This window comes from Entelurus aequoreus, linkage group LG22, assembly GCF_033978785.1.
Source record: "Entelurus aequoreus isolate RoL-2023_Sb linkage group LG22, RoL_Eaeq_v1.1, whole genome shotgun sequence".
NCBI classification, from domain to species: Eukaryota; Metazoa; Chordata; class Actinopteri; order Syngnathiformes; family Syngnathidae; genus Entelurus; species Entelurus aequoreus.
In genome coordinates, this window is record NC_084752.1 from 21,030,197 (window position 1) to 21,054,505 (window position 24,309).

The 24,309-nt window shown below is 40.8% G+C and overlaps 1 protein-coding gene across 1 annotated transcript; it reads right to left on the reverse strand.

Annotated features, from left to right (window-relative positions):
• LOC133639752 (transportin-2) lies at positions 1 to 23,766 on the reverse strand. The gene is made up of 24 exons (XM_062033336.1): positions 23,374 to 23,766; positions 21,873 to 21,972; positions 21,637 to 21,712; positions 21,397 to 21,546; positions 21,112 to 21,218; positions 20,898 to 21,031; positions 17,053 to 17,134; positions 15,355 to 15,477; positions 15,146 to 15,264; positions 14,972 to 15,032; positions 14,717 to 14,888; positions 14,340 to 14,492; positions 9,748 to 9,973; positions 8,091 to 8,262; positions 7,805 to 7,999; positions 7,538 to 7,696; positions 5,629 to 5,716; positions 5,444 to 5,542; positions 5,260 to 5,355; positions 4,110 to 4,185; positions 2,850 to 2,949; positions 2,680 to 2,754; positions 2,181 to 2,310; positions 1 to 143 (listed from the first exon to the last, which is right to left on the reverse strand). The coding sequence occupies exons 2-23, from the start codon at positions 21,969 to 21,971 to the stop codon at positions 2,203 to 2,205; spliced, it is 2,670 nt and encodes an 889-aa protein (XP_061889320.1). The 5' UTR covers position 21,972; positions 23,374 to 23,766; the 3' UTR covers positions 1 to 143; positions 2,181 to 2,202.
• Positions 23,767 to 24,309: the final 543 nt, after the last annotated feature.

A 24,309-nucleotide genomic window follows, 5' to 3' on the forward strand; every position in this document is an offset into this window, starting at 1 on the left:
CCCTCTATGGACAAACACATAAGGGCGTGGGGGCCGTCCATGCGGGGGAGCGGCCAATAGCGTCCCTCTCCCTCCCCCCAGATCAGGGCAGTGTAATACACAGATGGATGAGTTTCCCAATCACCCTCCTCCTGCTGGCTCGCCTGCACACACAGAAGGAAGCGCACAGGTAAAGGTGTGTTTATTTAAAAACAATGCAGAATATGAAATGAGTGCATTTAAAAGCTTAGTTAGTCAGGTGTCCAGTGTACCATTGTGATTATACAATCTTTATGTAATTTTTCAAGGATGCTTTAATTCATTTTAATGAAGAAAAGTATCTAAATTGCTAAACATTAATGGTGTAATAATTACATATATTCAAAAGCCAAGCAGTTTTATGTTTTGCATTTTGTTACCTTACTGTACCGAAAACTAGCCTTGATACAAAGGTACAGTGGAACTTCGAGATACGAACCCCTCATTGTACGATTGTTTCGATTTATGAACCACAGACAATAGAAATATGCTTCACTATACGTCTCAGTGTACCAACGTTTCATCTGCCCATGTTGTGCCCGGCAGCACATCCATTAAGGCCTATTTGTTTGTCAGCTCAGTGTTGCAAGAATTAGCTAATGTGCTACTTTGTGTGCTTTTTAAGTGTTTATTTTTCCAACATGTTTCCAGTTTTTGTCCAAAGAAAGCAATGGACACGTGATGTGTGCTTTGATACATTCAAGAAGTATTCACAGCGTTGTCCACACTGCCTCACCCCTCCTCTCTGCCACACGCCAATAATATTGTATTTTATTTTCATTCCTAATCATTTTAACGACCTCACTGCTAATGTGAAGGAGTTTTATGATTCCAAACCAAGAGTGCACTACAGGACTAGCGACAGTATGTGTACATGTCGGCAGGGTGGCTGCATACGAGGAGGAGAGTTTAGCTAGCTGATGTTGTTTTGACTTTGTTATTAAATAGAAAGTTGATCATCACCACCTTGTTATGTTTGTTTGATATACTGTACACTTTATATTGTGTTCAAAGTGTACAAACATTTACTGAAATATGGACTTTTGTCAAGGCTGGAACCCATTATTCATAGTTTTTCATAGGGACTTTTGTTTCCATATACAAACTTTTTTCTTTTTTTACAAACCCTATTCAACTGCATGTATCGAACCATGAGAATTGTGTACCCTAACACCCCTATATAAATTAATCCATGTGGGCAAACATGAAAGGAATAATGTCCCTGATTAACTGAAACAATACTACCGTATTTTTTGGACTATAAGTCGCAGTTTTCTTCATAGTTTGGCCGGGGGTGCGACTTTTACTCAGGAGCGACTTATGTGTGAAATTATTAACACATTACCGTAAAATATCAAATAATATTATTTAGCTCATTCACGTAAGAGACTAGACGTATAAGATTTCATCGGATTTAGCGATTAAGAGTGACAGATTGTTTGGTAAACGTATAGCATGTTCTATATGTTATAGTTATTTGAATGACTCTTACCATAATATGTTACGTTAACATACCAGGCACGTTCTCAGTTGGTTATTTATGCGTCATATAACGTACACTTATTCAGCCTGTTGTTTACTATTCTTTATTTATTTTAAATTGCCTTTTAAATGTCTATTCTTGGTGTTGGGTTTTATCAAATAAATTTCCCCCAAAAATGCGACTTATACTCCAGTGCGACTTATATAGGTTTTTTTGCTTCTTTATTATGCATTTTTGGCCGGTGCGACTTATACTCCGGAGCGACTTATAGTCCGAAAAATACGGTAATCATGAATGCTGAGTAAAAAGCTGCAATGTCAAAGTAAAGTCTCTGGATCTTATTCAGATTCCATCAAATTAGATTTGACAATAAAATCCACTTCAACATTGTGAGAAACAAACAAACTCTTTCAACTGAAGGTAAAGAACTTGAGTCCGATGGGTTGCCGGCTATGTGGAGATGTTGCAGTGAGCATTCCTCTTGACTGAGGACCTCAGTTTGTGCACTTATAGTGGTCTCTTTCAACAGAACAATACTCCCAATTCCACAAGGACATCAACCAATGGAAGCACTATCTTTAAGGACCTCTCTTGCAGGTGCTGTTTTATTGTTACTGGGTTGTACTCATCATCAGGAAGGGACTCATTTTTTGACGTTAAATGATGTGAGTTGAGTTACCTCTTGGATGCGTGTGGAGGCTTTAAACACCGTAGCAGGCTGCCAGTCGTTCCTTTAGCAGAGGGGGGAACTGCTCTGAGAACTGCTGCCAGTTCTCCTCTCCAACCTGCTCCTTGAAACCATGCAAGATCTATTGAGGGGAACAGACAAAACAGAGAATTTGTAATGAATAAAATCCTGCTAAGGTCGGGTTTACATGTATAAGAAGCAAGTTAGGAAGTTCTGCATCTCTGCATTTGTATATAATACATTTTCAATACAGTTAATTTGTAAATACAGTGGATGTATTACAACAGCACTATTAACCCTCTTGAGACACTTTAAAAAAATGAATACACAGAGGCATTAATAGATGTTAATAAACCAGTTGCCTAGCAACAAACAAGCAGTTAGTAAGTTTTCATCCTCAGTTTCCTTTATTCAGTCTTCCCTTGCAAAGAGGAAAAAGGCATGAACAGTAATATCTGAGAATTATTGTTGTAGTTATTATAAACCTTACCTTATAGAACATATCTCTCAGATCATCTTTGGGGTTCACCCAAGAAGCGACTGCGTCACAGAAGAAGATGAAGTCCTGAAAATCCAAATCAAACAAAGAATTGTGGTGATGCGGAAGACGCTCAAGAGAAGACGGATCTCTTCTACAAACTGTGAAAAGCTAAATCTCACCTGCACTACACCGCCAGGGTTCACGCCAATCATCATGCAAATCCCACGGAAAGCAGAGTCTTTCTCCTCGTTGTCTCGAATGTTGCGCAGTGATGTACACCTGCCACACAAAAGTGCTAATTAGTCTGTTGTATAGGGATCTAAACATTAGCCGCAGCCAGTGGCTGTTAAAGCTTCAATGGCGCACTGGGTGAGACACCCATGTTGTAAGAAATCCCCAACCTCCAACACACACACATGCAAGGTGCTTGTAATCTCCATATAGGTCAACATATGCCACTGTTTAAAAAAGCCATTAGTTTTTTGCATGTTTTTCATCAAGCGTTAAGATTTTGCACGTTATTCGACTGTCCCTGAACACACCATAGTTAAGTGCTGTCAGACAAGGTGAAACTACAGCATAACTATCTCTGAAGCTGCCACAGACAAATGTTTAGTTTTCCCTTTCTTCTTTCACTTCATACTTGTTCTCAAATACTGAATAAAGAGGAACCGTTAGGGGTGCATTAAAAAAAAATTGATTCACATTCAAATCACGATTCTTATTCATCCTAGTTCTTAATCGATATGGGAATAAATAAAACATAATACATTTAAAAAAAATACTTTTTAGGGTCATCTCCATGCCGTCACCCCAGGAATCTAAATCAGATCGAATCATTAGGTACCCAAAGATTCACACCCCTAGGAGCCATCGCTTAATAAATCCACCAAATAGAAAAACTAACTGCCGTGACCTTGAAACTCGAACACACACAACTCTACCTTTGCCACTCCAAAGCAGTTAAATTCCAGAAGACATAGCCTCTCTGTTTTAATTACCACTAATTAAAGACAAGACACAAAAAAAAAATTTTTTTCTGGTCGGGGCACACACTTGCCCTTCATCAATACCGTCCTGTGCACTCGGCCCGCAGCCAAAATGACGAGACACAAATCTCGCACTATTTTCATGGATATTTATTATAATACACTGTGTAGCCCTTATAATGATACAATTGTGCACTGCTGTGATGAGTTCATTCATAAAGGCATGGTGGAAAGAATGTGGTAGAAACCAACCCATTCATGAGCAATGCCTGATGGGAAAACTCAACTGCCAAAATGTGGGTCTTGCTAAATGGCTTGGCTGATGGCTGTGAGAAAAAAAGAGGCTAAGAGGGAACACAGAGTGATGTGGCGAGCCCACAGAAGACGCATGCTGACTGTGCATCTACAGCTTGCCAATGAAACATGAATTTAGAGTTTAAACAGACTCACCAAGGTCGGATAAACTGAGGCAGCATGGGTGCGACTTCCTGGGGACAGACGTAGCCCAGTCGTCCAATGGTGATTGCTGGAAAAGAGCGAAAGGAGTAAAGACTGAGATATACTCTCGCGTCGCGTAGCTTGCGTCCCTGTGACGGCGTCTTGTTTGATTTATAGTTCTTCTGTGGGGGGTGGCGCAAGCCTTGTGATTTTCTCCCAAAACACTAAGGGATAGTGTGTCCAGAAGGAGCAACTGCAGCTGTCATTGAGTGGATATTTACCTTCTTGTGAAGAATGACGACAACCACAAGATCGACATCTTTGTCTGCACTTTAACTAATTATTCAGAAACATCAGTTTACTTTTAATGGAAGTTTTACTTATTAACCTGAGGAAATTATCTTCGTGAAGATGGACCGTGAAACTTCTAAACAACTCGCGGCAGAACATGCTATTAATATTTGCCATTCGGCCATTTGGGACACAAGAGAGCTTTGTAATCGTAAATAAACAAAAATGTTAAATAACTATTTTAACGACATGCTGGTATTAATGTGTATGGTTATGTGTTATTGATGTTTGGCAATTAAAGTTAAAAACAGTGTCGGACTCGTACTTTGTGACTTTCTTCTGGACGCAAAAACACCACAAAGTAATTTTTTTGAGGGTGCACCAGGAGTACACAATATCTGTTTTCATGCAAATGTTTAATTACTGTTGCCTTATTTCATACAATAATGTGTGCATTTCAAGAACAAGAGCAAGTAGAATTAGAAAGTACAATTAGCAAGTAGAATTAGCAAGTAGATGAATAAAACAGGAGAGAGAATAATATCCACACAGTGTGATAACACTGTGACCCATACATATGAAAGAAAAGATAGTAGATACAACACACTACTTTGAGCTGCATGTTAACAGCACCTGGGGGCAAATTGTCTGAACATTTCGTGGTTTCATAGAGCACGAAAGTTAACACATGGATGCCTGCTCGCCATGAATGATTGTAATCGAATCATGAGGTTCTCAAAGATTCCCACCCCTAGTAACTACACTACTTTAGCGGCTACATAGTCGTCATTGGTGTCTTCAAATGGCCAGTAATAACTAACAAACAGTAACAAAAAAGGATTTCCATTTAAGTGTTTGACTGCTCATATACCTGTGTTCTCCAGTAGGGTCTTAGGGGTGTTTGGTCGATTTATGATCTCAACCAACTGGCTCAGAACCATAGCAATGTACGGTTGCATCTCTACACCTGAGAAAGTGTGACATTAAAATACAAGTCTGTCGATAGGCATCTCAAATTTAACCAGGCTCACACATAAAAAAATTATACAACTTACCCATCTGCATACAGATCTCTCCGATGGCCCAGGTCGCATTGTTGCAGACAGAGATGAACTCTGGGTTCAGGTTGGTTCCTAAAATAGGCATGAATTCAGCTGAGGGGAAACAAAGGCAGATTAACAAACAAGACACGACCAAAAACGGAGGCACTCTCTTTGTAATATGGGAATAAATGCATTACCAATGCATGGTTTGACATGAGGGAAGCAAGCCTTGGTCAAGTCACCGAGTAGGGCAAAAGAACTTTGCCTTACTTCAGGCATTGTATCCTGGGAAAACAGACAGAGACAAAGAGAGAGAAATGTGAACATACATGAAAAAACACTATTGCATTTGACCAAAGCCAATCACAGTTTGTACAAATAGGTCAACACATGTCATAAAACATGTGTATTGCATATGGTGTCCCACAAGGGTCAGTAAAGGGTCCCCTTCTATTCGTAACATACATCGACAACATTTGTAAAGTATCAGATCTCAGATATCTTAAATACAACGTGGAAGTCTTACGAGAGCACCTTACAAAAGTTATGGACATTACAAAAGCGCACTGAGAAAAATGAAAAATGTTGGGTATGAGGAACACACAAATAGACTTTATAAAGTCACATATCATAAAATGTATGAATCTGATGGAGCTGTTGGATACGTGTGCCAAGCTTGTGGCATCGTATTCAAAAAGACTTGAGGTGGTAATTGCTTCCAAAGATGCATCAACAAAGTTTGAGCAAAGGGTCTGAATACTTATTATGTATACGTGATTTTTTTTAAAAAGTTTATAAATTTGATAAAATTTGCAATATTAAAAAAAACGTTTCACATTGTCATTATGAGGTATTTTTCTGCCAAAATTTGAGGACAAAAATTAGTTTATTCCATTCTGAAATAAGGCTGTAACATAACAAAATGTGGAAAAAGTGAAGGGCTGTAAATACTTTCTGGATGTATTGAAGATGTGTTTTGTTTGTATTGTCTAGCCCTAGTGGCTCCCTGGAGCTTTTTCAAAAATGTATGAAAATGTAAAAATATATTTTTTTGTTTTAATGTGGTTTCTGTTGGAGGACAAACATGACACCAACCTATGTAATTTTTAGAAAGCCCACTGTGTGATATGTTTGTGTTCATTCTGAACTGATGAGAATATTTGGCGAGCGCTGTTTTTTCCTACTAATTTCGGCGGTCCATGAACTCACCATAGTTGTGTGGACTGTGACGCAACAGTTTGTTTACATGTATAACTTTCGCCGATCCAGCCACAGAAAGACATGTTTTATGCCACTCCTTCTTTGTCTCATTTTGTCCACCAACAATTTATGATGTGCGTGACTGCACAAAGTTGAGCTTTGCTGATGTTATTGACTTATGTGGAGTGCTAATCAAGCATATTTGGTCAGTGCATGACTGCAAGCTAATCGATGCTAACATGCTATTTAGGCTAGCTGTATGTACATATTGCATCATTATGCCTCGTTTGTAGGCATATTCGAGCTCATTTAATTTATTTTACTTATGTCCTTTTTGTATTTAAAATATATTTGCATGTCTCATGACATATTATCTGCATATAATATTGGCTGCCTTTCTGATAGTTGTTTGTGCAAACGTTACCCAGCTTACCAAAGACTGCAATAAATCCATTAGAAGAAGACACAGCCTGCAGTTTCAATTATATTGAACACACACATCTATACCTTTGGCCCCTCTAAGCCAGTAATTTCCAAGAGTCATTTCACCCTCTGAGAAGCCTCTGTTTTACTAATGTTTTCCAATGTTGCAAAAATGTGTAGAATAAATTGTGTTTGTTGTGTTCGAAATAAGATGGTGAATTGAACTGAACTAAAAGCATAATATTTGTTCTCACAAAATGTGGCCTTTAATTCCAATCATATCTAATACAAGAGATGGATCATAAATTCAGATTTTACAGAAATTGTGTTATTCTTATGGTTGCAATTTGCACTGCTTTAGAACGTGGCCGTTTTATACCGATAAACTTGTACATGTGTACCGAGCCAGAGTAGTTGACAGACTGAAAATGAACAACTTTGTCTTACTACATACAACATGTTTAGTAGATGACAACTCCTTGCCTGCATGCACTGGAAGAGCAGAGTCATGATGTTGCTGCGAGACACAAGCGTGTCCACATGACCACCCAGTCCCTCAGCCAGGCCGCTCAGGAGATCCAGAGCCACGATCATGAAGTCTTTGTCAGGTGCCTCATACTGATCTGGCTGCTGACTGTACATCTAAGACACACACATATGGAACAATTAGAAAATCCTATAATGGCAACAAACTCACAACATACACAACTTTTTTTTTTTGAAAGGTCAATGAATGTGGGCGCAACTCACCATGGCCTGTGCCAGAGTCTTCTGGACAAGAGTGACACAACGCTGGTAGACTGGCTCACAGTACGGGAGGAAGCCACTCTGCAGAGCTGTAGCTACAGATGACAGACACTCAAGCAATGGGAAGAGATCTTTGTCTTCATCCTTCAACTCATTCCACTTTGAGATCAGCGGAGGCATCAACTTCTGGATGTACTCCTACAAAGAGAAGAGATTTGGCTTGTGCCATTTTTCTTTTTGAGGCTTAGAAACTAAATAAGAAGTATTTTATGAGGGCAATGGAGCATACAGGCTGGTTCAGATGGTGTCCCACAGAGTCTGCCAGTGTTCCTATGGCATCATAAAGGATGAGCAGGTTCTTGTGCTGGTACTTCCCAAAAGCAAACACCAACGTGTCCAAGATGAAGCTTAAGTAAGGTACCAACTCTGTGCACGCCTCTTCCTCTAGGGTGGCAAAAGCACTTAAAAAAAGAGGTGGTTGGTAAGGCAGAAGTAGTGGCGGTACATGGGGTTAAAGAAGCAATTATCTGTCACTGAATGTACTAACTCATGTTCAAGTCATCTTTTTTGCTCTATTCACCACTACTTTATTAGCCTTGCACTAGGGCTGGACAATTAATAAAAATAATAATCATGATTATTTCGATTGATTGCATAATTACGATCAATTACACGATTATTCATTAATTTGAAAACATGAGTATGTATTGTACCACCAAAACTCAACTTTAAATTAGTAACGGATAAACCACAGCAAGTAAAATATTTATAATAATAGCAAAACCAATACATTTAAATAAAAATAGCAATGTAGAAAACAATCAATTTCAGTTTTTCCGTTTTTTTTATTGATTAGGCATATTCGCGGTGTGTCAAATAAAAAGTAGCAACCATGGTGACGTCCCATAACCTGACTCTTGCCAGATCCTTGCAGTTTGCTGAGCTCCACACAAGGATCTGGGACTTCTCAATAGGAGATGTATTTCAGAAGGCGGGGCCTTGTAAAAAAAATTATTGTATGTTATTGGATAAACCACTTGTCCGTTATCTTGAATGACGTGCTACTTCAACCACTCACATCGAAATCAACCCGTGACGCCGATGAGAGCGACGCTGGGAAATCCAAAACAGAACAGCCGACATATTGGATAAAGACAGAGCGAAAAATTAGAGAACTTTTACTGAAACAACGCAGCAATGTCAGTAGACGATCGATGTCGCAAAACAGTCTTGCAATAGCAGAATCAATGTCAGCACACGACTCCTCGCTGCGTGCCGCCATTGTTGTTTGAATCAGTCACTTCGGCGCTACGTCACATCTATGAAATCCCGCCCGGCGATCCAAGATATTTTTTGCTATCTTGAAGGAGTGTGAAATGCCCTCGATCCCAGATCCTTGTGAGGAGCTCAGCTAACTACAAGGATCTGGCGAGAGTCAGGTTAGACATCCCAACCTTTGCGCAGAGACGTGCTCTTTTTTCACTCATTCGCTCCTCATCTTTTTCAATGTCACAAGCTATGGAATTTGCATGCACATTGCGTTTTCATAATCGTGAGAAGCCACGATAAAAATCTAAATTAAAATTAGATTTATTGTCCAGGCCTACCTTGCGCGTATTAGTTATTGAAGCACTTGTTTGTATTTTTAGTTAATCGATAATATTTATTGTTTACATTGAACAAAGAGAGACTTATTTTAAGGTATATTTTACTATTGTATTTTATTCATCCTTCTGTGTTACAATGTAAATGTGACACTATGTGCCCTTTTTTTGTTTGAAATTGTTTCTTATGTCTGTACAGCCCTTTGGCCAACTGAGGTTGTTTTTAAATGTGCTATATAAATAAATAAACTGAACTGAGATCACAGTCAACCAAGTCAAATTCCTTGTGTGTTAAACACACTTGGCCAATAAATCTGATACTGAAAGATTCTAAATCAGTACCTGCAGGCTGCTTCCTGTACCCTCTTATTGCCATCCAGGATCCGTTTGAGGAGCTCCGTCATAAGAGGCTTCAGGTGTGCGTCCGGGGGCTGGCTGACCACCCAATGAGCATAACGGCTGAGGGTCCAGCAGGCGATGGAACGAACGAGAGCCTTCTTGTCACATAGACACTGGATGAGGTGGGGGATGAGCTCAGGCAAGTAAGGTACCATACCCTGCATGCATCCTGGAGAAAGAAGAAGCGATAGTTCTCAAATACAAAAGTTTGCTCACTTGCCAGTAATAAAATGTTCTCAAAAATATTCTCAAAACCAAATTTTGTTGTACCATTTGGTCAACGACCTACACCCGGGATGCCCACAGTGGAGCCTGTTGAGATGTTTTGTTTGGCCCACCAAAGGCTGGCTTCCCAAATGTATTACATATTCATACTGACCTCATTCAGGCTCACACAATCATTATTGGCATGTCCGCAAGACTAACTAGTCGCCATCAATTGAAAGTGACGATCTCCACTGCCTAAACTGCTCATTCACGGTGCTGCTGCAAGATTACAATGGCTGTGTTTGACCCGCCCTTGGAAGAAAAAGGTTTTGGCACCCCTGATCTACATTAAACAGTATGGACATTTAAAAGGGGCGATTTGTAAAAACCTATGACCATTTGGTCTTGTAATACCACTTGAGCCATAATTTTACCGATTCATTGAACTTTGAATATATTACATTGGTACCTTGGTGGTACTTTCACTGTTATGCTGATGACACCCAATTCTACATGCCCCTTAATATGACCAACATGCCAGATTGTAGTCACCTGGAGGCATGTCTAAATGAAATTAAACAATGGATGTCCAGCATCTTGACGCTAAGAAAACGGAAATGCTGTTTATCGGTCCTGCTCGACACCGGCACCTATTTAATAATACCGCTTTAACATTTGACAACAAAACAATTAAACAAAGCGACTCAGTAAAGAATCTTGGTATTATCTTCGACCCAACTCTCTCGTTTGAGTCACACATTAAGTTTTACTAAAACAGCCTTCTTTCATCTCCAAAATATCGCTAAAATTCGTCCCATTTTGTCCACCACCGACGCTGAGATCATTTTTCATGCGTACGCTACGTCGCGATTACTGTAACATATTATTTTCGGGTCTCCCTATGTCTATCATTAAAAGATTACAGATGGTACAAAATACGTCTGCTAGATTTTTGACAAGAACAACTGGCTCACCTGCACTGGTTTCCTGTGCTCTTAAGATGTGACTTTAAGGTTTTACTACTTACGTATAAAATACTAAACGGTCTGGATCCACCCTATCTTGCTTATTGTATTGTACCATATGTCCCAGCCAGAAATCTGCGTTCAAAGAACTCCGGCTTTTTAGTGATTTTTAGAGCCCAAAAAAAGTCTGCGGGCTTTAAAGCGTTTTTTATCCGGGCTCTAGTACACTGTAGTGCCCTACCGGTAACAGTTAGAGATGCTACCTCAGTAGAAGCATTTAAGTCCATCTTAAAACTATACTCTAGCCATTAAATATACCCCTTTTTAGACCAGTTCATCTGTTGTCTCTCTTTTTTGCTCTGCCTCGTTATCAGGTGACCACGGATCAGCCTCCACGGAGGACGTGCTAGCTGTTCCAAGTCGGGACCCAGGATAGACCACTCCTCTTTGTATCAGTTGGTGATGTCTTTACGCCCCGACGTCTCTACATGCAAGAGTATCCCCTTCTGGCCCCACTATAGACTGGCCTCTGACTCTCGCATTATTAGCTGTATCCACTCGGCATCCATTGCACCGGTCACCCAAGGTGGGGGTCCCCACATCTGCCGTCCCTTCCAAGGTTTCTCGTTATCATTGGGTTGAGTTTTTTCTTGCCCTGATGTGGGATCTGAGCCAAAGATGTTGTTGTGGCTTGTGCAGCCCTTTGATACATCTGTGATTAAGGGCTATATAAGTACACTTTGATTGATTGAATGATTGATACCTAAACTTCAGATCCCCCAACTTAAGAGTGTTTTGAGATAAGAGCTGTCTCTTGGGTAATTGTTAAGCTTTAATTTCCAAACAAAAACTTGATTTACAAGCATCTCCACCATTATTTGGTATAGCAAATGTCACAGTGAACCCCATAAGATCCGCTCAAAACATCCAGTCTTACTCACTAGCATTAACTTGTAGCTAAAGATGGACATAACTTTTTTTCTCCAACCATGGGAAAAAAAGTGAGTGTGAAGGTCAGTGCTGAGAAAAAGAAGCGGATGATATTTTTTGGATTAAAAAAAAATATCCTCAAATACATGACAGTGGGTTGCCACCTTGACGAAACGATTCGAGTATCGCTGCTAGTCTGCACCATACTGAAACAGCCAAGAATGTTATAATATCTACAAACCCAAAACCAGTGAAGTTGGCACATTGACCATCCATCCATTTTCTACCGCTTGTCCCTTTTGGGGTCGCGGGGGGTGCTGGAGCCTATCTCAGCTGGGGTACACCCTGGACAAGTCGCCACCTCATCGCAGGGCCAACACAGATAGACAGACAACATTCACACTCACATTCACACACTAGGGCCAATTTAGTGTTGCCAATCAACCTATCCCCAGGTGCATGTTTTTGGCGGTGGGAGGAAGCCGGAGTACCCGGAGGGAACCCACGCAATCACAGGGAGAACATGCAAACTCCACACAGAAAGATCCCGAGCCCTAGATTGAACTCAGGACTACTCAGGACCTTCGTATTGTGAGGCACGTGCACTAACCCCTGCGCCACCGAGCTGCCGTTGGCACATTAGTGATTTTCAGAGCCTCAAATTGTTTTTGGAAACTGTGGACGTCGTGTCCTCCGGACCAAAGAAGAAAAGAACAATCCGGACTGTTATAGGCACAAAGTTCAAAGGCCAGCATTTGTTAAGTTAAGTTAAGGTACCAATGATTGTCACACACACACTAGGTGTGGCGAAATTATTCTCTGCATTTGACCCATCACCCTTGATCACCCCTTGGGAGGTGAGGGTAGCAGTGGGCAGCAGCGGTGGCCATGCCCGGGAATCATTTTTGGTGATTTAACCCCCAATTCCAACCCTTGATGCGGAGTGCCAAGCATTTGTGATGGTATGGGGGTGTATTAGTGCCCAAGGCATGGGTAACTTACACATCTGTGAAGGCACCATTAATGCTGAAAGGTACATACAGATTTTGGAGCAACATGTGTTGCCATCCAAGCAATGTATGTTTCATGGACGCCCCTGCTTATTTTAGCAAAACAATGGCATGTCACATTCTGCACGTGTTACAACAGCGTGGCTTTGTAGTAAAGGAGTGCGGGTACTAGACTGGCCTGCCTGTAGTCCAGACCTGTGTCCCATTGAAAATGTGTGGCAGATTATGGAGCGTAAAATACGACAACTGAGACCCCGGACTGTTGAACAACTTAAACTGTACATCAAGCAAGAATGGGAAATAATTCCACCTGAAAAGCTTCAAAAATTGGTCTCCTCAGTTCCCAAACTTATACTGAGTGTTGTTAAAAGGAAAGGCGATGTAACAGTGGTAAAAATGCCCCTGTGCCAACTTCTTTGCAATGTGTTGCTGCCATTAAATTCTAAGTTAATGATTATTTGCAAAAAAATGAAGTTTCTCAGTTAAAACATTAAATATCTTGTCTTTGCAGTGTATTCAATTGAATATAAGTTGAAAAGGATTTGCAAATCATTGTATCCTGTTTTTATTTACGATTTACACAACGTGCCAACTTCACTGGTTTTGGGTTTTGTAAACGGCAGACATGCATCCATGCAAATGGATTGTGTTGATGGTGTGTTTGATAGAGAAGCAGCTGCAAGGAGATACCATAGAAGTCCCCTCTCCAAGGTGAATGTTGTATTTTAATATTACATAAAAAAACTACCATCGTTTTTATTAGTACATTCTATTTTATTGTTTTTATACAATATTTCTTATCCAAGTTAGATACAATAGATACAATATTTTGTATCTAACTTATCAATTACAAATTGTGCTGTATGGCACCAATTGAATTGATTCCTATTAATTGCATGAAGACGTTGCTTTGTGATACAAGTGTTTTGAGATAAGAGCTCCGTCACAGAACCAATTTTACATTGTCAGCAAAGATATTCACCTTTTCAGTTCAGTGGTTAACATTGGAAGAGCTAGAAAAAACATGCTGGACATGCTGCCACTACACAGCAACAATAAATTATAAATGGAAGAACAATGCAGTCAGTCCACATTTTACAGCAAGTATAACAGCATACTTTGTGTCCATTCATCCAGAAAAACATTTGTAAAGTCTGAGGTGACTGATGTTAGACCTGCGAGAGGGCCTGTTGCTCACAATCTCAATACTACATAATTCCAGAATTCTTTCCTACCAAACTCAGCCAATTCTTGTATGTTTATGTTAATCAACTGGTATAGGGGTTCATTCCTTGCACATGCTAAAGAAGTCAGTGATAAACTCATCCAAAAAATAACAAGTACCCACATCCATTTCACTTTGAGTGTGACAAATGTTTGGTTTGGAAAACCAGTTCACTAAAATGCCAACAGCAGGTCTCACCTTCGGCTATGGCCCCCAAGACCAGGATGCCAGACTCTTTGATGACCCAGTCCAAGTGGAAGAGCAGGCCTTTGAGCAGGGGAAGGAGATGAGGAAGCAGCTCCTCTCGAAACACATTGGCCAGAACATCCAGCGCCGCAGCAGAACATTTACCTGAAAGTAAGAATAAAATCCTATTCAGCTCTGAAATCATATTAAATGTCCCTGGAAAACATAATGTGTGAATGTGTGTGTGTGAATGGGTGAATGTGGAAATAGTGTCAAAGCGCTTTGAGTACCTTAAGGTAGAACAGCGCTATACAAGTTAGTCAATCTTGTACCACACAGAATAAAAGCATTGGAAGAAAAATACAATGATCCAGAAAGATAGTACTCACGTAGGTTCCAGTCAGACAGAGTATCGTCATCATCGTCATCATCATCGTCAATGTCTTCGCCCTCCTCACCATCCCCTCCTTCATGCTGCAGAGTGACCGTGCGAGACTTGTGGAAGCGAGGTTTGATGTCTTGCTCGCTGTCTGGAACCGCTTCATCCTCCTCTACATCACCCTGGAGGACAACAGAGCATTTGATGAACAAGGATAAAAAGAAGTAGGCAGCGGAGGGTATTTTCATGGGGGTAATGGCCTCACCTTAAGAAGAATGATATCAATCTCAGAGTATTTCATCCCATTCACCAAAATTGGGATGAGTCTAAAAAGACAGCAGAGCACAATTCTTAGCTGTTGTTGTGCATATGAGACGTGTGGAGTTCTTTGTTATGACATTAATCCAGTCCATTGAGCTGCTGGCATGTGAGAACTTACTGGAGCAAGTGGCCAGACAGGGCCTCTTTACAGATGGGCTGTTCAGCCAGAGTCAGCCAGAACTCACAGGCCTCCAAAGCCACATTCTCATCTGGGTCTTGGGTCCGCTGCAGCATGTACTGAAGGGTAAACAACCAGAGGATGATGATGATGCTGATGGTGAAGAGCATGAGAAAGGCATCTGCGGTTAACGAAGGTCACATCCTTACCTGGATGATGCTGTGCATGTGCGGGATGAGGCGGTCAATGCGGACTTCCAGCAGCATTACTAGGGCCCTGCAGACATTCTTGCGCACCTCACTGTCCTCATCACCTGCCAGTGCAAAGAGACTCTGGATAGGAAAGAGACAAGGAGAGAGAAAGAGAGTAAATTATTGGAGGAGGTTCAAAAGAGGAGCAGCTTATGAAGGAAGGAAGTTAATAAAGATATTTGGTCACAAAAGCTACACTGGACTTTTTAAGCATAAAAACAGGTACAGTATAAGCTTGCACCGGTAAATTTGAGGTCACAAACATCACAGCAGTTATACCCACTTATTTTTTTCTTGCATACAATATGACGCAGTAGAAAATGGATGGATGGATGGATGAATCACATTTTTGCTGCAGTGAAACAAAGTAGTGGTGCAAAACACATTCACACACTAACACCCACAAATCAGTGGTGTGAAGTAATGCAGCGGAGGGAGCACTACACAAAATACTGTAGTTATTTCTATTTCTTACACTTTATAAAAGATATTCAGTGTGTTTCTCAAAATCGGATTAATATGAATAGTCAACGATTTAGAACGTTATGAGTTTACGAACGCACTCTCACTAATTATTATAATTGTACAAAAAGAAAAGTAGATTGTGTTAAGTGCATTTATTTATGTGGGATAATAGGACATTACCATTGTTCTATATAGTTAACTTCGTAACGCCATTATGTCGTGAGGGACTCTTCTGGGGTCAGCACGCAAAAGGAAAAGTAAGTGAAGTGAAATTAGACATAGTAAAACACTCAGTGGAGCAATCAACATTGTTTCTCCTTCCTTTGCAACACCCATTCTAATGTGCAAGACAACTACAGGGATAAACCAAAATATTTATTGTCTTTATTTATCTTATTGTTGTACAGTATTTCATTTTTTTAACCATTAATCATACATCCTTTGTGTGTTGTTGTACAGTGAGTGACATAGGTTATAATTTAATCTGGGTCAAATTGTAACATATTTGACAACATTTGCATATCCATGACGTTTGTACGATAAAAAGGTGAAAAGTAGACATTTTGGTATTTAAATCTGCTGCTACAAATTTAAAATGCTGTTTCTTTGCTCACAAATGACAAGCCACATATTTTTATGACAGGAGCAGCCAAAGTGATTTGCGCACTTGTAGAACTACAAATGCTTTGATGAAAACATGGGCCAATCTTGTACCGTGAATGTGGTTTAGCCACCTTACCATTATCTCCTCATAGTCTTCAAACCAGTAACGATGGCTAAACACGCAGAACTAGCTTGGAACTGATTTTTTTATTGTGTCAAAGCAAATACACTATAATTATGACAAGCATAATCCATCCAGTCAATCCGTGTAAAACATTTTCTAGGAGCAGCAATACACTTACTGGAAAGTCTAAAAAACCTTGCAACAAGAAATGTAATTAAAAGTTGTTGATTTTTGGGGTTAAGCAGATTTTTTATGCATATACTTGATTACCAACCACAATCCTGCCTTATATTTCTCTCCCCAAATGTCCGACAGTTCTTTACAATGCATGTTTTTTCTTTTCTACTGTTCTGTCTATAGTAGGCTAGAGATGATACTAGCTCGAAATCAAACGGAACATCATTTGTTTTTACAGTGAAGTTAGTAAAAAGTGAAAAATTATACAAGTTAATAAAAATACTCACCTCAATGAAAGTGTCAATAATATCCATCAGAGCCTGAGCTCGACCAATTATGAACTGGTTCACGCATGCGATAGCGTGGGACCTGAGGGGACGAAAATGTTGGGGTTTAATACAGGCTTTAAGTATAGACAAATTAATAAAGATAGGGGAAACACTATTAATGTACAATTATCATAATAAAAGACTCAGTACAAACTGGAATTCACCAATAGAAGAAGGACAATAGATCATATTACTGTAGTTATATTTTGTGAGAGACATTTAGCTCCCGTTTTATTTATCTTAACATTAAAATTATTGGTCAAAGTATTTTTTTAATCAGATAAACCACACATTTGAATTGTGATTAGGGCTGCATAATTAGGTCCTGTTGGAGTTAGGTTTCACCAGTAGGGGTTTCCTCACCCATCTTTGCACTGACGTATGCATTGACCTGATCCGTCTGACCATGTAACAAGCCACCCCGCCTTTCAGGTAACCATCCGCTGTTAAGGTAACGAAGCATATACAGTCAAAATAAATTGCATGATTGATCTGCGTTTACACTTGATTAATGCAATATTTTTGTGTGGTTAATCGCAGTTGCTAACTTTCACAGCCCTAACTCAAATTCAAGCATTTTCGTGTATGTTAAGCACCAGAGTAAAGAAACGCTTTTAAAAAAGTTCATATTATGTTTTTTTTTTCTACATTTAAAACACTTCCTCATGGTCTACATAACATGTAATAGTCGTGCAATTATCAAAATTGTGCATCGATTTAAATACAGTACATACATACATATACACTCACGGTACATACATCCCTACACATTCACTGTAAAAACATATACAAGTACATATGTATACCTACACTCATAAATATAATCACGTTTTATCAAACATATATCAACGTTGTTCCCCTAGGGGAAACTGGGTAAAACACGGCACACTGTCAAAGCTTAACCTATTGTTACTATAACAATCTATAAAGTTAATACAGTTCCCTTTCCCTTTTTTTCCCTCCATTTTTCTGCTTTCTTTTTTAATTCAAGTTATCATTACATATACAGTATGTATTGTTGCATTTGAAACAACTGTATTATTAATAATAGAGGTAATTATTATTCATTATCAATAGGAAAAGGGTGGAGTGCCATCTCCGGGTTGCGGAGGAGACCCTGCCCCAAGTGGAGGAGTTCAAGTACCTGGGAGTCTTGTTCACGAGTGAGGGAAGAGTGGATCGTGAGATCGACAGGCGGATCGGTGCGGCGTCTTCAGTAATGCGGACGCTGTATCGATCCGTTGTGGTGAAGAAGGAGCTGAGCCGGAAGGCAAAGCTCTCAATTTACCGGTCGATCTACGTTCCCATCCTCACCTATGGTCATGAGCTTTGGGTTATGACCAAAAGGACAAGATCAAGGGTACAAGCGGCCGAAATTAGTTTCCTCCGCCGGGTGGCGGGGCTCTCCCTTAGAGATAGGGTGGGAAGCTCTGTCATCCGGGAGGAGCTCAAAGTAAAGCCACTGCTCCTCTACATGGAGAGGAGCCAGATGAGGTGGTTCGGGCATCTGGTCAGGATGTCACCCGAACGCCTCCCTAGGGAGGTGTTTAGGGCACGTCCGACCGGTAGGAGGCCACGGGGAAGACCCAGGACACGTTGGGAAGACTATGTCTCCCGGCTGGCCTGGGAACGCCTCGGGATCCCCCAGGAAGAGCTGGACGAAGTGGCTAGGGAGAGGGAAGTCTGGGCTTCCCTGCTTAGGCTGCTGCCCCCGCGACCCGACCTCGGATAAGCGGAAGAAGATGGATGGATGGATTATCAATAGGGCTATTTATATTGCTATTTTATTGCTCAATTTGTACTGCAATAATGTTCATTGTCATTTCTGCGTTATGAATATTTACTTCACTAAATGCTTCTTTGCTCTCACTTTTCGTATCATATTTGTACATATCATATTTTCTGATGTTGTTCTGTTGTTGTCTCTCTGTCTTATTCCCCTCTTGTCCCCACAATTTCCCCCTCACTCTTCCTTTTCTTTTTCTATTTTCTATCCCCTCCTGCTCCGGTCCGGCTGCACCAAACATGAATATAAATCCATTTAATAAAGTCGAATTCAAACAAGGCAACAAGAGCAGTATCCCGTGCTTATCTTTTGCAAAGTAAATCTGTAGAGCAAATATGGGCATCTACATCAACAATATAATTTGCCTGGGCAGCTGGAAAAAACTAAAAATAAATAAATAAATAATCAGATATGAAAAAATTATTATTATTTCCGGCTTAAGGCTTAACCCGGAAAACGCGCGCATTTGTTACACTGTCTGTGATTGCAAATAGGGGCGGCCCTATTTCGCTTCATAACAGAACTTTCGATAAAACTAAGGTAACGTGTTGGTATTGCTGCGACAAACGTTTTTATCATCGGCGCACATCAAGTTTAAAATACCATCTTAAAGCGAAACACATACGGTACTCGAGGATGGCGCGACAGCGTTGCCAATCTTCTTGGCAACTTTTTTTGTGAACAGCTACCAGCAACAAATGTAATGACTTTTCCCTGTGATATTGGATACTTTTTTGTGTCTTGGAGACTCTCAGGTGAAAGCAAACAGCAGTCACCATCCTCAGTGAGCAGTGACTGGGGTTGTCCGGGCCCATAGTTAAATGCTAGCAAGCATGAATGCTAGCTACATCCACAACAGGCAAAGGAGAACGCTACGCTGGTAAAGTTTACTGATTAAATGTTGTCAAATAAAGCAGCACAATTAAGTTAAACATATGCCTTTGCTAAAAGGGACAGCCATTGCATGTAGGACATCTAACATCATCAAGTCCTGCAGAAGATGTTTTTCATATCACCACAGCTGATCCGAGGCACAATTACATCAAGGATAAACCAACTGTATTGCACAAACAAGAGCAGCAACTTGCAACTACTGAATGTGCATTTATTTTGCTTCCTGGAGTAATCACAAAGAGCCGTGGTCGCATTTTACCAAAAAAAGAGATCAGCATTGTCATCTGAAAAAGGCAAACAACCTTGTTTGTTTCAACAACTATTTAAAATACAGAAGAGTAAATGGTGCACCAATGTTAAGTTGTTTATGAGTGTGTTTACTTCATTATTGATTAGTAACTGTACCTTGTTTGCAAAATTATTGCCAACTTTATAGACTTTTAAAATGTGCACTTAATTTTTACTATACTTACTGTCACCGAGTTTTTAGCAAATCAATTACTTGCGGTTCAATAAAACATTTAAAAAGCATACCTGTATGACATTGACTACCAAATTGCATTTGTACCCAAACATTGGGGTATTTTCCGCCAATTTTATTTATGCAAGGAAAATAACTCATGATTAATCATGATTTATCACAGGTTTAGAGTGTGATTAATATGATTTTTTTTAAAATAACTTGACAGCCCTAGTTAAAACTATAGGTTACTTTTTATTAGATAATGTCATCAATGGAGGATTTTAGCATGCATGTGCATGTATGGGCCAGTCTGCCCCACAACAAGAGAATAGAGAAAAATAAGGAACTTTTATACTACATCGCCAGACTACCAACTGGATATAAATGGCAACCCCGTGCAAAACTTTTAGGGTAAACCTCTACCTGTACCATATATATTCACAACTTAAGTCTCAAATTCCAAACGGCTCGTTTGGAGCAAGTTTGAAAGAAGGAAAGATTGTTTTAATCTCAGCCATGCCTCCATGGTTTGATTATAATAATCTGGGAGTTCTGGGAATTCCAAATACACAGAAACAGGTACCACCATCGGGTAAGAAAAGTTGGATTTGCTTGAAATTATCCCTTTAACAAAGACACATTGAAGCTGTTGCAACCAACCTGATCTTGGGGCTGCAGTGCTTAAAAAACTGCAGGAACTTGGGAATCATGATGTTGAGAGGCCTGTTCAGTGCATCACTATCCAACAACTCTGACGAGTCTTCACAGATCTTCTGCAAAGCTCCGAAAGAACCCTGAAAGATTGATTCACTATTGACAAATTTACCCACTGTGACAAAAACTTCCATTGTATATGCGACCATGCCAGTCTGACCTCACAAGTGTTGTAGTCTTCCGAGTTCAGTAAATTGCACAGCTGCGGCAACAGTTCAGGCCAGGTCTGCAGCTCGCCTTTGGAGGCAATGGTAGTGATCAGGATACCTTGATGGCAGGAATACAAACGTTAGACACAAATACAAGGTTTCTATATTTCAGAGCATATTATTTAAAAAAAAAAAAAGGGTTACACTACCACATTACCTGCAGAAATGTATCCACCTACATAGCACTCTGACTCACAATGGCTACGCTATCTTTCTTTCCCTCTCACCGCACTCACCGATTGTAGCTCTGATAAGGGGCGAAGGGTCTCCGATGTTGTTGAGGCATTCTCGTTTGATAAAGTCAGCCACATTGGGAGGGAAGTTCTGGTAGTGAGCCTTTACATTGTTCTTCAGTATCAGGCCACTGAGAGATCGAGTGGGCTCGTCTACAGGGGGAAAAAAGCAACGGCGATTAACTAAAATCCGTAATAGCATACAACAATACTGTGGTGGCAAATTTAGTTGCGATTACGCACCCTCAGATTTGAGGCTTGTCAGGACAAAGATGAGATAGTTGTTGAAATCTGGAAATTGGTTAAGTTGCTCCAATTTCTGCAGGCTGCGTTAAGGAGCTCAACCAGACACATTGCAAGAGCTCACAAACCCCCACATACCTTGCATGGTTGCTTTATTCTTGAAGACCAGCCTTACAACCAAATCATGGATTATGCTGCTCTATTTCCCAGCTTGGACATAGCGTCTGTAAGGATACTTCTTGCACAGCTCTCTGTGTGGCTGTGTCTGGAGACTGGGAGTCCTTGAGTAGCTGGAGCACTTGCTGCAGACCTTGTTCATCTGGTTGCCACTCCATCCTGCAGCACAGAACCACAACGTGTTTTGTAGCACACTCATCACACTGTCACCTTTACCAGTCCTCACGGAATACAGTCCAGGATGCATGAGCAAGGCGTCCAATGTGGGAACATCCTTTGATGGGTTGATTAGCAACACTAAATTGGCCCTAGTGAGTGTGAATGTTGTCTATCTGTGTTGGCCCTGCGATGAGGTGGCGACTTGTCCAGGGTGTACCCCGCCTTCCACCCAAATGCAGCTGGGATAGGCTCCAGTCCTCATGGAATACAGTACAGGATACATGAGCAAGGCGTCCAATATGCGAACATCCGTTTCTATAAAGCAACTACTAGAATGGATCACATTCATGTGAATACTGAATTGAACGAGATTTTTCTGTGTGGAGTTTGCATGTTCTCCCCGTGACTGCGTGGGTTCCCTCCGGGTACTCCGGCTTCCTCCCACCTCCAAAAAAACATGCACCTCAGGATAGGTTGATTGGCAACACTAAATTGGCCCTAGTGAGTGTGAATGTTGTCTGTCTGTCTATCTGTGTTGGCCCTGCGATGAGGTGGCGACTTGTCCAGGGTGTACCCCGCCTTCTGCCCGAATGCAGCTAGAATAGGCTGCAGTCCTCACAGAATACAGTACAGGATACAGGAGCAAGGCGTCCAATATGCGAACATCCGTTTCTATAAAGCAACTGCTAGAATGGATCACATTCATGTGAATACTGAAGTGAACAGGATCTTTCTGTGTGGAGTTTGCATGTTCTCCCCGTGACTGCGTGGGTTCCCTCCAGGTACTCCGGCTTCCTTCCACCTCCAAAAAAACATGCACCTGGGGATAGGTTGATTGGCAACACTAAATTGGCCCTAGTGAGTGTGAATGTTGTCTGTCTATCTGTGTTGGCCCTGGGATGAGGTGGCGACTTGTCCAGGGTGTACCCCGCCTTCCACCCGAATGCAGCTGGGATAGGCTCCGTGACCCCGAATGGGACAAGCGGTAGAAAATGGATGGATGGATGGGTGCGTTATGACGCAATTTAGCATCGCCATTCATGTTTTATCTCCCGGGATCCCAACACACACATTTTACAGTAAATACCCACTTTAAATAGACAATGAAGATTACATTTTATTCTTACAGCATGAGAGGCCCAGACAATCTGGCCGAAAATGTCTAGCGAACTAGCTTAGCGTCGTTATAACCGTTAATACGTAACTTACAGAGCAAAAACACAGTCGAAGGCAGTCTTATGTTTACTGTCGTATCAGCGCTTTTTCCGCAGCTCGGGTTATAAACTGAAATCACTGCCACTGAGAGAGCAAACAGGGCGCATTAATATTCATAACAGAGCCGTCGGGTTTAGCAAAGCTAAGCTAGCTAGCATCTTCTTGAATGTACCGCGAAAATGTTACCTGTTCGCTCCGATGTGTCAAACGTAGCTTTTCCCTTGGCAATTCCGTGGATATACTGAAACGACGGACATTAAACGAGTACAACAGTGATTTGTTGGACTGGAAAGCAACTTCGGGTCTCTTGAGATGTGACTGAGGGCTGTGCTGCTCGCTGGTTGTGTGACACAGATTGCATGCCTGGCTATCAAGCCGGTGATCAGCAGGAGGGCACTCGGCTTCCGTACGGGGCGGGTTGTCAAGCTAAGTCTACGACCCGACTTCCATCCGTGAGGAGATACTGCATATAAATCACTCTAATAACAGCTTGTTGGTCGACTTTTTAAACATTGAACATGTCTTTTTAGCGTTGGTAGAATTGTGCTGCCTCTATGAACACACATTCTGCGAGTTGTTTTTCAATGTGTACCAAATTTGATCGCTAGGTGGGGTCTGTTTATTTATTCTGTAGGGGTGGCCAATACTGCTCATTTTGGTATCGATCCAATACCAGGGATTTTTGGACAAGTATCGCCGGTATCGATACGTTTCACTTGGACATTTTTCAAGAAGATTGTAATGTTTTATTGATCGGGATAATGATTATAATTAAAACACAAGACAAAGATTTTAGGCAAACAAAAACAATGATCAACACTCTTATACCAAAGGGCTATCTATACATGTGGGGTTCCTTAGGGAAACTAGGATTAGTCAGTTTTGAGACCCCCTCCCAGAAACCCAGAACTCAGTTTAGAAATCTGGGGGTAATAATGGAATCAGACTTGAACTTTAACTTGACTTTAAGTCAATAACATCAGAAGCTTTGTATCATCCGAAAACATTGCCAAAATCAGAGGGATAATGTCTAAATCAGCCTTAGAAAGCATAATCCATTCCTTTGTCTCCAGTATGTCAGACCACAGTAATGGTCTTCTCACTAGTCTCTCTAAACAAACT

What these genes read in the sequence shown, in the direction of transcription:
- LOC133639752 (XM_062033336.1), bottom strand. Translation starts at nt 21,971, where the DNA reads ATGGAGTGGCAACCAGATGAACAAGGTCTGCAGCAAGTGCTCCAGCTA. An exon ending in TTATTGACACTTTCATTGAG is followed by an intron (nt 15,478 to 17,052) that starts GTGAGTATTTTT and finishes TTTCCTATCCAG; the next exon opens with AGTCTCTTTGCACTGGCAGG. An exon ending in TTGATATCATTCTTCTTAAG is followed by an intron (nt 14,889 to 14,971) that starts GTGAGGCCATTA and finishes GTTGTCCTCCAG; the next exon opens with GGTGATGTAGAGGAGGATGA.